Source organism: Ptychodera flava, assembly GCF_041260155.1.
Source record: "Ptychodera flava strain L36383 chromosome 3 unlocalized genomic scaffold, AS_Pfla_20210202 Scaffold_26__1_contigs__length_13983176_pilon, whole genome shotgun sequence".
In the NCBI taxonomy this organism is placed as follows: Eukaryota; Metazoa; Hemichordata; class Enteropneusta; family Ptychoderidae; genus Ptychodera; species Ptychodera flava.
The window spans coordinates 2,623,766-2,637,009 of NW_027248280.1; the positions used below are offsets into that span (position 1 = coordinate 2,623,766).

The following is a 13,244-nucleotide window of genomic DNA, read 5'->3' on the forward strand; positions in this document are numbered from 1 at the left end:
GTTCAATAAAAAGTAGTTGTATCATTACTAGTACTTCTTCACCTATACATGCAGACAGTGTCATACACACATATGTAAAAAGAGGGGGAAATTTTTTTATCAGATTTGTTTTTCAAAACGGCAGTCAAAGTAGTACAAGGTGAAAACCACACTACCAAGTGCTCAATGGGGAATAGGTGATGGGAATCGATAGCTGTCATACTGTAAGGGGATGCTCTGTCTGATTCTCGGTGTACAATTAATGAAGAATGTTGCGCAATTAACCACTATACTGGTATGGGAAGAGGTTTGCGGGGTGTGAAAGGTATTCACAAAAAACTACATCACTGGCTACATAACAGTGGTCACCGCACTCTTTCTCTATTACAGCTCTGTTCCAGATCAAGCCCAAACATTTTACCCTGCCTCACATTGTCTCTCTTCCCTGTCTTTCTTTTCTTCCTCTCTTACTCTCATCTCTTTTGTTTTTCTCTCTCCATCTCTCTCTCTCCCCGTGGCAACAGACAATAATGCAGGTATGATGCGTGCCAGTGATGCCAACGTGTACTGACAATGGCTTAGTTGACGTTTTCTGCCAGCTCAAGCAGGCTTGTCTACTAACAACAAAACAACACTGTTCCGTTACATTGTGCCTCCTTCCTTCCCATGTAGGTCTCCCTTCTCTAACCCCCCCTCCCCCTGCATCTGCATTAACATGCCACAGATGTAACAAAAAAGACGACAACACTTTTCACTCACCATTTCAGAACTCCAATAGTGCGTGTAGTACCAGATAGTATCTATCCTTTGATAATGTATTTCCATAACACAAAAAAATTGTCTAACTAGGGGGCCCCATTTCTCTTCAGAGACAATGCAGAACATTTACACAGGAACTTGTATTACAAAATACAAGTTGGCAGTCTCGTAATGATTACAAATGTTGTTTTGTTGTGTTTTTTCCGAGTTTTCTCATGTTTTCTCATTTGCTTGTAAAAATTCATGCAGGCAGTTTGAAATTTACAAACCCAAATCCGCTGAATACAAGAGGTTTGGTCATCAGATCACCGCTATCATATTCCAGGCATAAGTTGAAAACGACGCTAGCGCTATGCACATACACTGTAGGAAATCACGCCGTAAAATCAGGACTAGAGCTGTGCCGACTTCAATAATACAGCTGCATTCATGAGATACACACAAAAGTACTTGAATATATTGCCATGTATAAAATGAAACGGAGAACATTCATTTAGTCAACTGAGAATGGCGTTTGCAAGGTCTTACAAATATTTCTCCTGACAAAACATTCTGAGATGAAATGCATAATAAGGATGTACAACCAGTAATGAGTCAAGTAAGGTTAAATGTTAGAAAGCAATGTGTTGTGAAAAATATTGGAGTAAAACAAGACCAATTTGTCTTTGTCTGTCTGTATTTAATTTGGATAATCTTCCCATCTTACTCTTGTTCCCATAGCAACCTGTGATTGTAAACATTCTGATCAGGTGTTGAGTGTACTCACACCGTATCGTATGAGCAACAGGGCTCTCATTGAACTCAAATAGCCACCCAGAAGAGCAAGATATATCATCTATTCTACCATTCCCCCCCTCCCCCCTAACATGTACAGCTCTTTTCCTGCGCACCGTCATACCCATCAGGTTCTGAATCAGTGATATTTTACAAGTGTTGAATTACAAATGTTACAGGAAGATTAATCCATTAGAAATATCACAGCAAGTACCAGAATGACTTGGATATTGAAGTTGATAGGTCAAATGTTTTCCCTTGCAATGTGTCTATCTCCACACAAAATCTACAAATAGGATTTTACAATGTATCGGTATGTTGTACACAGTGTGTGTTGTCTATATCCAGTCTCCCTGTTTTATCGTTACGTCTCGATGTTTCCTGAAGTAATGAGATGTTACAAGTGGTGTTGGTATTGATAACACACTTCATCTACCATACATGCATATCCCAAAACTATGAAAATTTGTGAACATCTTCCTCAGGAGATGGGAATATTGCAAGGGACATTTCTAGGGACTGCCTAACTTTGGTGTTTCAGTTCATACTGGTGCCTGCTTAGCCGTAGATCGCCTAACCTTTCACTTACTAACACCGCCTGACAAAAGATTGGTTGGTATATACGGGGCTGCCTCATTACCAGCACAAGGCCTGGTTTTCGCAAAAGCTTGGGGCAAGCGACGAGAATCTGTCTGCTGCGAATAGCATAGAAGAGCGTAAATGCATGGAAACTCAGACAGAAAGAGTCCAGCTTCTGTCACACAGCGAAACTAACATTTACTTGACAAGCACCGGTGTGAGCTTGATTGTCAACAAAGCATATTGGGAAAGGTTCATTTCACCGTTGCTCACACACCACCAAGCAGACTCTAAATACTGCAGTCACATGCCAGGAATCTCATGAGATTTTTTTTCATAGGAAGACAGCAATTCATAGAAAAATGACAAGTGAGTTTTGATTTCCCGTCTCACAGTTCTTCGGAAGCACGGAAAGCTGATCACGTTCTTGAGGTCATTCATGCTGGCCAGACCAGCCAAGAGACGGCTCAAACAGAGCGGCATTCTGAGGGAGAGAGTGTATGGATGTGACTTAGGTGAACATTTAATGAACTCTGAACATGACAGTAAGTACAAACCTTTAGATATTACTATTTGCACTTTTACATAGAATATAGCTGCACCAAAATTGTTACAAAGTTGCTAGCCACTGTACTTTGTCGGATAAACCCAGAAGGAGAATTGATCTCTGCAGGGAAAAATACTGAATCGTCTTTCTGGTTATTACATTGAAAGAAGATAAATGTTCTGTACATCAAAGAAAAGATAGCTGTTTCAACTAATGCAAAAAGATAATTTTTACTGTAATAAGTGATAAGCCATGTAATGGTCTGTGTTTGATTAGTGATGTATTAAAAAAAAGCAACGTCACTGTTTACAAGGGAAGAAAGTTTTAAACAATTCACAGATACATGATTTCACACAAAGACATGTATAGCAACACCCTAAGAGTTGCTGCAAGACTGAAGAATACTTGCATTAACTGTAGTGCAATTTAACATTGACCTAAGGGGAAGGGCCCCCTCAAACAAGTACCGATACTCGCATGTATTCTGTCTCGTGAGTGGAATTTATCCCTGTATGCTATTTTAATGGTAAAATTTGGAATTTTTTACATTCTCATAACAATGACTCCTCCTCCTTCTGCAGTACCCCCGGTGTTGAAAATCTGCACAGATTTCATCGAGACGCATGGTATCGTAGACGGCATTTACAGGTTGTCAGGCGTTGCATCAAATATTCAGAGGCTGCGTCAAGAATTTGACAGTGAGAATGACCCTGACATGGCAGATTATATCAACGACATCCACAGTGTTAGCTCTGTCCTGAAATTATACTTTCGGTAAGTTGTGTCAGAATTTAATTATATTAAACGTGTTCTTGTAGTTTTGCTAACAGTGTCTGGAAATGGGCCTACTGAGCTAGGACCACATTTCCCATGGGCCATGATGTGATATTTTCAAAATACAATACGTTTTGAATTCAATAGTCATGATGTCATTGCTGTTTTCAAATCTGGTAGCCATAACTCATATGCTTAAATTTATTCCAGCCTGCCTTGTGCAAATTTTGAGTGGGTTTTATAGATGTGCATTTTAGTAAATTCACCAAAGTAAAGATAATGATATTGTGAAGAACAAGTTTGTATCAAGTGTGATGGTGACTGATATCAGATGATGTTGTGTACAGTTGTGATGTGGCATGTCAAGTTTCTTCTGACAGCTGCTTCTTGTTTGTGCACATGCACATTTTGTTTCATGATCTGAAAACAAACTCATAGTTACAACTGTATCATTGGTGATAGTATACCAATTTACATGGAATTTGGGGTGAATAGGTTAAACTAAAAGGTATTCGGTCACCTGTTTTTTAATAGCCAATCACAGATTTTACACGGGTGGCCACTTTTTAAAAAGGGCGCCCCCACACTACCAGCCATGGCATACTTACATGTAGCAGCGTCGTCTGCATGTCCATTGACGTATCAAATATGGAGGACCGACAGCTACAGTACGGTACGGGGTAGAACGCAAGCTCAGCCCCTTTACCATATACCGGTATGGAATATGCAAATTTACAGTGACCGTTTACCTTTAAGTAAAAGGTCCATTGAGGACGTGGATAATGTTCAATTTGTATCACATAAGAAGGCAAGAAGGATTCCTGAATTGCTTGCATGTTTATTATGAAAATAACCTGATTCAATGTCTTTACAGTGGCCGCAAAATGACCAGATACAATTTCTGTACAATGGCCTCTAAATAATGTAATACAATTTCCTTTGCATTTCAGTGAGCTTCCCAATCCCTTACTCACCTATCAACTGTACGATAAGTTTGCTGAAGCCATCGCGGTGGACGAAGATCGTCTCCTGAAGATCACAGACGTCATCCAGCAGCTGCCTCCCCCGCATTACAGAACGGTGGAGTACTTAATGAAACATCTGTCCAAGATGTCAACCCGCCAGGACCAAACTGGAATGCATTCCAAGAACTTGGCCATTGTTTGGGCTCCCAACTTACTCAGGTGAGGGCGTTTGATGAACAAAACTTGATTTTTAAGTCGCATGTAAAACAGGCAGAGCACTGATGATGCCTGTCAGGAAAAAAGTTGCCAAGTCTGAGCCAATCCATTTACTAGTTGGTGGTCCCTTTACAAGTACAAAAGCACGTTTGCCACTCCTACATGTATCTGCAGTACATGTCGGTCAAGCTCAACAACTTATGGCATGAGACAAGCATGTTGTCTGTACAAAACACACGTAAACATTTGGTATCAGAACGTAGATCTGTGTCACTAAATCACTGAATGTTTATTATAAACAAGCATTGGATAAGTCTTTCCAGCCAGAAAGCTGATTGGTGAATGGCACAGACGTGATCAAATGTGAACAACAGCTGGACATCTACTTGAAAGTGCTTTTGTTGCTCTACCAATTATTCTAATTCCTTTGTCATTACATGACAGAATCTGTGAATAAATAATTTGCACAATTCAACTGTAAAATAAACTTGAATTGTACATAATTTGTATGTAGTATTATATTTAATTTTGCTGAGAACACAAAAATCTGTCGACTTTCAGCTGTTGTCGATACAGAAGAGGTGAATTTAGTCTCTGCAGTCAACAGACCAGCTTTCTGTCTAGACAGACATACCCCATTCTGGTTTACTTTGAAACCATCGTATTTACTTCGAAATGTGTCTCGATAGCCAAGTTTATCATTTATGCCAAACATACCTGTACAATGAGCCTGTCTCACAAAGTGAGTAATAGAGCTTGACCGAAATTCACTATAGACACACTTTGCATTCGACAAGTTCATCACCAGCCACTGAATTGTCTGTCTCAGATCTTGATCTGATGACTTTGTTTATTTCAAGTTGCCTTTGCTCCAAAAGTATTCCCAATGCATCCTCATTGAGATGAAATGTGAGACTGGTATTGTGCGAGGTTTTTCAGACTCAGGAGTTGAAAGCCAAAGTCAAATCACAGACAGCATTTCACTTTGGCTTTCAGTGGAATTGTAAGTAGATCAAGTACTTGCATACAGAATGTTTTGATGAAGCTCTCTTAGTTATCATAAATAACACTGACAAAGATTTGATGCTGTCAAAAACAGTTACATGAGTCTTCACATCCAGTCTTAGAAATATTCCTTTCTAATAAATAAGCAGTGGTCTACACCTCTGCCCATGATATCTCAGAATTGTGCTTTTACGTGGTGAAAATATTTGCAGTAACTTGCTAACTTTAATGTAGAACATATAGATACAAGTAGCCTTTGCATAAACTAATGAAAATACCAACTTCCAACATTGTGTTGTCTGTCTCTCAGATAGTAACAGCAAGCACACTTGTGTCTTTGGGTTAAGGAAAGGTTTATGTTTTATTAAGTAAATACATTTTTGGGGCAAAAAAGCCATTAAGAGGTTCCATGTGCTGTCCTCGGGGAAAAAATCACAGAGGGTGTTATAGATTGGAGTGTATTGCTTTCAAATATGTTAACCGTATACCTGCATTAACCTAATGTGTTTTGTCTGTTACAATTGACCCTTTCCTTACCAAACTGAATATGTCAAATGGCTCTATTGATGTTAAACACCTTCCAGTATTCAATTACATTTTTCAAAAACAACGATCCGTATTCAGATAGCAAGTAAGCGTCATATATCACATCCAACTGAGCTTGTGAAAGATCATTCGATGTGGAAGTTCATTCAAAACTGAGCAAGATTTTGACTAAATTCAGTCAGGGTGGTGCAAACTGTAACCCTTTAAGGAAAGGGTTAATTGTGTATTGGTAAAGGTGATATGTAAGTATTGCGTGTTCTTGTACTTTCCTTCCTACTCTGTTGTGTAAAATCAACTAGGAAGCCTGCCAAAACCAACTATGAATGGTTCCTAGTATTCTTAGGGTCCTCACTCCACCAGTATGTTAATTACACATCCTGTCTTAAATAAGGAGACCAAAAAAAAAGAACAAAAAGAGATCCTTCCAATAAGCTCAGTTTGGTTTTGACAGGTTTCACCGTTTTCACAACAGTTAGCACTTTAATTTATTTTGCTAAAATTAAACCATATTTTAATTTGCAGCAGCAGCACTAAGTGTGAGAATGTTTCTGGAAAAACTCGCATTTTCAGGGCTTATGTGCAGCATCTCGGAAGCGTTTAGGCAATTGGTCGACTGAAACTCCTTGCCTTTTTCAAACAACCAATCAGCTTCTCATAGCCCTGTCTTTAGGCACCTTAAGTTTCTGTCAATAATGACATAGGCTGCTTAAGTTTCTATTTAAAAATGACATAGCCTTAGCTTCAGGCTCCTTAAGTTTCTGTTAATAATGACATAACCTCAGATTCCTTAAGTGTCTGTTAATAATGACAGTCTACCAATCAAATGTAACCTTCCGAGCTACTACATATCAGTATCGTATCCACAGTGATACACTGCGCATGGATGCATGCATGCTGATCATATTTAGATCACTTAGCATTGCACAAGCAGCTTTACAGCAGCAGTTGCTTTGTAATTTTGTTTTGCCCCAACAACTCTGCTTTGTCAGTCAGCACCAAGTGTATGCAACGTATTGGAGAATTAAAAATGGAGCTTCCAGTGACCTTCAAAATGCCTGATGGAATTTCCATGAGAAATCCCTCAACCTTGTGTTAACACAAAATTAACAGAATCTCTTTTTAAACGCCTGACTGACAACGCAGAATTTTAACATGATTTGAAAATCCTACCCCACCGTGCCATGGCATACAACAACCCTTGTGCTCCGTTCTATCCAACCCAACTCACCTACCTGCACTCAGCATGCATTATTTTCCACTCATGAAAGATGCAAATTCCTGGACGTTTCACCTATCAAGCTACTATCCACCACTGACCAACCACGTGAATTGTCACTTCATCAAACGACCACAAGAGGGCAGCAGATTCATGCTAGCATGGTGGTCTGTTCCATGCATTCCGGTCATCTCACTATTTGAGACGACCAATAATGGGGAGCATCACTGGCATGTGACGGTCACATGCCGTGGCTGTGACTAAATACCATGACTCTTTTCTTTCTTTCAGATCCAGACAGATAGAGACTGCTAGTATGGCATTTAAGAAAAGCAAGTATGTGAATTCAGTTAGGTTTAGAAAAGCACTATATATACATTTAGATATGGTGGAAAGTGTCAGCTAGAAGTAGTACTGCGGTATATTTTGTATTCTGATATTTGTTGTATTTTAGCGTAAAGTGTCTTTTTAGAACCTTACTAGTTCTGTAATTATGGTAACTGATATATAGTACTTAGTTTGTATTTAATTAATGTAATGATTTTGAATACAAAGATGTTAATCCTGTCATAGTGGTGAACTTTACATAATAGTGACCTCTTCAGAGTGGTTGCCTTCTGGTACACCTTTTACTGTTTACAAGTTAAAGACTCGCCTCAAGGCAGCAGCTCTTCTGTGGTCAGTCGCGACCTGCAATTGCTCTAATGTGGAACTGCTACATTTGTATAGTGGTCAACATTTTTGACTGAGTGACAGTATGGATGATATTGGAAGTCTATCAGTTTTATTTAGGCTAATTCTTATGTAGTTTGATAAAAAAGTAGCATGACCAAAATTATGATAATCTTGTGTGCTATTCCTGGATTCTGTTCTAATATTGACTGTCACAAGGGTTGCACCAGCTTACCCCCAAAATTAATGTTTCGCATGCCCCTACCTGCTTCTTTAGAGTGGACAGATTTTTGGGTATCTAGAATGACCACTGCACACAGGATGGACTGTTGCATAAGCCAATAGAGCCATCTATACTTAGTGTAGACAAAGAATTAGCCAACACCTATACTGCGTATTATCGTTACTTTGAAAAGTGATTTAGCAATGGTTAACATGTTAGAGGCACATATATCCTGGTGTCACCCAATTCATTCCTGATATGGAAGGCACCAGTTATCCCTGAAAAGCTGACATATTTCTCAATTTTTGCAGCATAAGGTTGTAGTAAATTGTTTCGTTCTTCAAACTAATCACTTACTTTATTGCTGAAATATCTTGTCCAAACTTACTACCAACATTTCTCAATTTAGAAATAGATGGTTTAAGGGGTCTCTTTCAAGTAATAGGTTTAGCATGAAAATACCAATTAAATATTGCACTCTCATTGTCTTCTTGATTAGTATTTGACGGCCCTCCCATTATTTTAATCGCAATGATCAAACCAGCCTCAAGTAATTTGAAAAAAGCCATCTTTTTAGGGTTTTTTGAAATAATTTCCATGCTCCCAAATTATGTTATCAAGAGCATAAACCAGGATTTACCGACCAATTATGCATCAAGAAGTGCATTAGGGAGCCATCTTTCAGCAAAGTTGTTTGATGCCTTTTTTAGTCCCCACGGACACCGTCCGGGGGGACTTATAGGTTTGGTCATGTCCGTGCGTGCGTCCGTGCGTGCGTGCGTGCGTGCGTCCGTCCGTTCACGCAGATATCTCAGAGACGCCTGGAGCAATTTCGTTCAAACTTGGTACAAGGATAGTACCCTACCTCATACAGATGCACATCGATTTGTTTCACAATGCGATCAAATTTGGCCGTGTTAGAGGACTTTTTAGTTTTCACCTCCATAGACTCCCATGTATAAGGCAGTCCATAGACTTCCATGTATAAGGCAGTTCATAGACTCCCATGTATAAGGCAGTCCATAGACTCCCATGTATAAGCAGTCCATAGACTCCCATGTATAAGGCAGTCCATAGACTCCCATGTATAAGGAAGTCCATAGACTCCCATGTATAAGGCAGTCCATAGACTCCATGTATAAGGCAGTCCATAGACTCCCATGTATAAGGCCAAGAAAAATAAAAATTTAGTTTCTCATCGTATTCATATTGCAAAAAGGATGCAGTTACACAGTTTTTAGTCCCCATAGATAAAGTCAAGGGGGCTTTTAGATTGGGTCATGTCCGTCCATGAGTCCATCCATGAGTCCATCCGTTCACGCAGATATCTCAGACACTTTGACAAAATGTCACGTGACCTTGGTGACCTTTGACCTCGAATATACATATTTGTCCATAACTCAGTAACCACAAGTCCTAAACCTTTCATATATGGTATGATGGGACACCCTATGACACCACATATTGTACCTCATTAATTATGTGCATATCTAATTTTGAGTGAGCCAATAGAGCTAGAGGTCTGATTTTTTGTATATATGGATAACTTAGCAATAAAATTTTTTGACAAAATGTCACGTGACCTCGGTGACCTTTGACCTCAAATATACATATTTGTGCATAACTCAGTAACCACAAGTGCTACACCCTTCATATTTGGTATGATGGGACACCTTATGACGCCACATATTGTACCTCATTAATTATGTGCATATCTAATTTTGAGCAAGCAAATAGAGCTAGAGGTCTGATTTTTGGTATATAGGGATAACTTAGCACTACAATTTTTTTGACAAAATGTCATGTGACCTCGGTGACCTTTGACCTCAAATATACATATTTGTCCATAACTCAGGAACCACAAATGGTACACCCTTCATATATGGTATGACGGGACACCTTATGACGCCACATATTGTACCTCATCAATTATGCGCATGTCTAATTTTGAGCGAGCCAATAGAGCTAGAGGTCTGATTGTTGGTATATAGGGATAACTTGGCAATACAATTTTTTTGACAAAATGTCATGTGACCTCGGTGACCTTTGACCTCAAATATACATATTTGTCCATAACTCAGTAACCACAAGTGCTACACCCTTCATATATGGTATGACGGGACACCTTATGACGCCACATATTGTACCTCATTAGTTATGTGCATATCTAATTTTGAGCAAGCAAATAGAGCTAGAGGTCTGATTTGAGCAAGCAAATAGAGCTAGAGGTCTGATTTTGGTATATAGGGATAACTTAGCACTACAATTTTTTTGACAAAATGTCACATGACGTCGATGACCTTTGACCTTAAATATACATATTTGTCCATAACTCAGGAACCACAATTGGTACACCCTTCATATATGGTATGATGGGAGACCTTATGATGCTTCATACTGTACCTCATTAATTATGCATATATCTAATTCTGAGCAAACCCATAGAGCTGGATGTCTGTCATACATATGCACATAGATTGTTCTGTGATACGATCCAATAAGGCCGCCATGTGGCCATTGTATTACGTTTCTTTCATGTCCTGAACTACAGCTCAGACATGTATCAAGCAAATTTATTCAAAAGTATTTTTATCACAGACCTAATGAAGAGGACTCTATCCTCTCTGAGGACCTGTAATCAAAGTACCCATTAACAAGTGGGGACTGTGTCATCAACGATGACTTGTTTTCAAAAGTAGTCCATTAAATATTACTTGTATAGCACATTTTTCTACATAACAAAAATCATTTTTTTCACTGACATTGATCAATAGAAAAATATAGCAGGGAAATGTATGATTTGTGTGTTCAATGAGAGAAATTCATCTAAAACATCAAAGAGGGATATTTTAATGTGAACCAGTGCTAACCATTGAAAATATGTGTTACATTTCACCATAGGTCACTGGTGATGTCAAACCATTGTTGTTGTTACAAAGGCACCTGTTGGTCAAATCCACATGTGGACACTCACTACTTTTAATCCCATCGCATTTCAGGTCACGTGAGATTGAGACTGGTCTTGCTGCGTTCATGGAGATCCGTGTCCAGTCTATCGTAGTGGAATACCTCATACGAAATGTGCATATGATATTTAGTGACAAAGTACAATCCCAGCTGGCGAACAACGAGAAAAAAGACATTTCAGGTAGTGTAAAATAGGCAGAGCAATCAGATTTACAACAGTGATAGTTGAACGACTTATATTGCTCACTCTACTCATATTGGACAATTGATGAAGTTATTGCTAAAACAGATATGGACAAATACACTGTGGAATTTTCTGCATAGCAAACCTTTAAAGCCCCAATAGCTGCTAATTTTATGCATTATTTACATGTTTTTATTTTCAAACCAAAGTCAGTTTGTGTAAATGTGCCAATTGAAGGACATGTATTGAAGTATCACTGCTCGCTGATTTGGACCATGCCTACACGTTTCAACAGGCTTAATAATAAACGGGTGCCGCATCCATAAAATGGCGCCCTCATGGGAAAATACAAAAACAGTATTTCCTGCACATACACATACCAGATCATACCAGAAACAAGCATGATACCATTTACTTGAATGCAAAACACAGGATGGCCAACATTTTGTTGTTGTAATCTTTATTTTCTCTGTCACATGATTAGTTTTTGAAAATGGCGGGAAATCTAAAATGACGTTAAAACCTTTGAATTTACGTGCTACTTTTGACACTCATGGCAGCGTTATACACTTTTTCAGTCTCTAATGGGTCTTATTCAAAGAAAACCCTTGGGAAACTAGGGATATTTTGAGATCGGTTTATTAAACATTCGCAGCTATTGGGGCTTTAAATGATTAATATAGAAAGTTTGTTCTTTTCTGAATATGTTATTATTGTTGATTTGTGTACATCTTTGTACAGTATGACAGAGTACTAATATCACTTCAAGGTTATTTACAGCTGGTGTGACCTACATTACCCTCTCTGTGTTATTGGGAAACCTGTGCTATCTAATTGTTATACTTTTGCTATTGTCCTAAAGGATGGCTTGGAGATAGGCATTCAGTATACATAGTTTGGAACCTTGCATGTATGATGAAAAATGCACTTACTACATGGCAAACCATCAAGTTTTGAGGGAAACATGTCATCTTAAGATTTGCTTCTCTATACCTTACCAGGATTGTCGACTCCAGCAATCAGAAGAGCCCGTCCAAAGTCGCTCATTTTGTCAACGCCCACAAAGTTGTTGTCCTTAGAAGAAGCAAGGGCTCGTAGCGGTGTCCAGTCGGTGCAAGAAATACCAGTGACTGACAGACAGAAGTTCATTGAAGTTGGTGGGGGTCCTGCTGCACTTCCAAAGCAATATCATACCGTCATTGACCTACCATATGACAGGTGAGGATCAAGGAATTCACTACCATGTTCATTCATTCTCTCCTCTCTCTCTCTCTCTCTCTCTCTCTCTCTCTCTCTCTCTCTCTCTCTCTCTCTCTCTCTCTCTCTCTCTCTCTCTCTCCTCTCCACCCACCCCCACTATACATACACTTTATGCCGTAATCCTACCCCACTCCATTACATCATCTGCCATCCATTTCTGCATGTTTTCATTTTTGTCTGTGTCATTGCATACATGAAGATTGAATGTAAATGGTGAATATATCTGGCTACCCATGTGATGCCAACTCAACAAAAGATATATTCTTGTACATACATGCATTATTTAATGTAGCCTTTTATCTGCATGCCATTGAGATGCTATCGTTTTGCACCTTCCACAACAGAAAGAAGCACTTAGCTGGGAAAAGCAAGAAATCACCAAGCGGCTGGAAGGCACTTTTTCGATCAAGACCTGGTGTGGACAGTAAGCGCAAACTACAACGGAAATCCAGTGTTCAGCCAGAGAAGGATGTTAGTATCACTGAGAAGAAGAACAGCTTGCGATCAGTCCGCAGTGCAGAATCACTTGTGTCTGGCAGCGACACGTCCGATGGAGCCAACTCTCTATTCTTCCAAGG

General features: G+C 39.1%; 1 protein-coding gene across 13 annotated transcripts in view; it reads left to right on the forward strand.

Annotated features, from left to right (window-relative positions):
- The window catches only part of LOC139125811 (rho GTPase-activating protein 32-like), a 54,014-nt gene that overhangs the window by 35,353 nt on the left and 5,417 nt on the right, over positions 1 to 13,244 (forward strand). For 7 of the 13 annotated variants that reach the window (XM_070691904.1, XM_070691913.1, XM_070691902.1 and 4 more), the window contains 8 exons: positions 504 to 515; positions 2,487 to 2,636; positions 3,220 to 3,412; positions 4,363 to 4,596; positions 7,652 to 7,696; positions 11,255 to 11,403; positions 12,408 to 12,624; positions 13,011 to 13,243. In XM_070691904.1, coding sequence (XP_070548005.1) covers positions 504 to 515; positions 2,487 to 2,636; positions 3,220 to 3,412; positions 4,363 to 4,596; positions 7,652 to 7,696; positions 11,255 to 11,403; positions 12,408 to 12,624; positions 13,011 to 13,243 — 1,233 coding nt within the window. The remainder of the gene's footprint in view (positions 1 to 503; positions 516 to 2,486; positions 2,637 to 3,219; positions 3,413 to 4,362; positions 4,597 to 7,651; positions 7,697 to 11,254; positions 11,404 to 12,407; positions 12,625 to 13,010; position 13,244) is intronic. The other 6 variants (XM_070691905.1, XM_070691914.1, XM_070691903.1 and 3 more) reach the window with 3 other exon arrangements.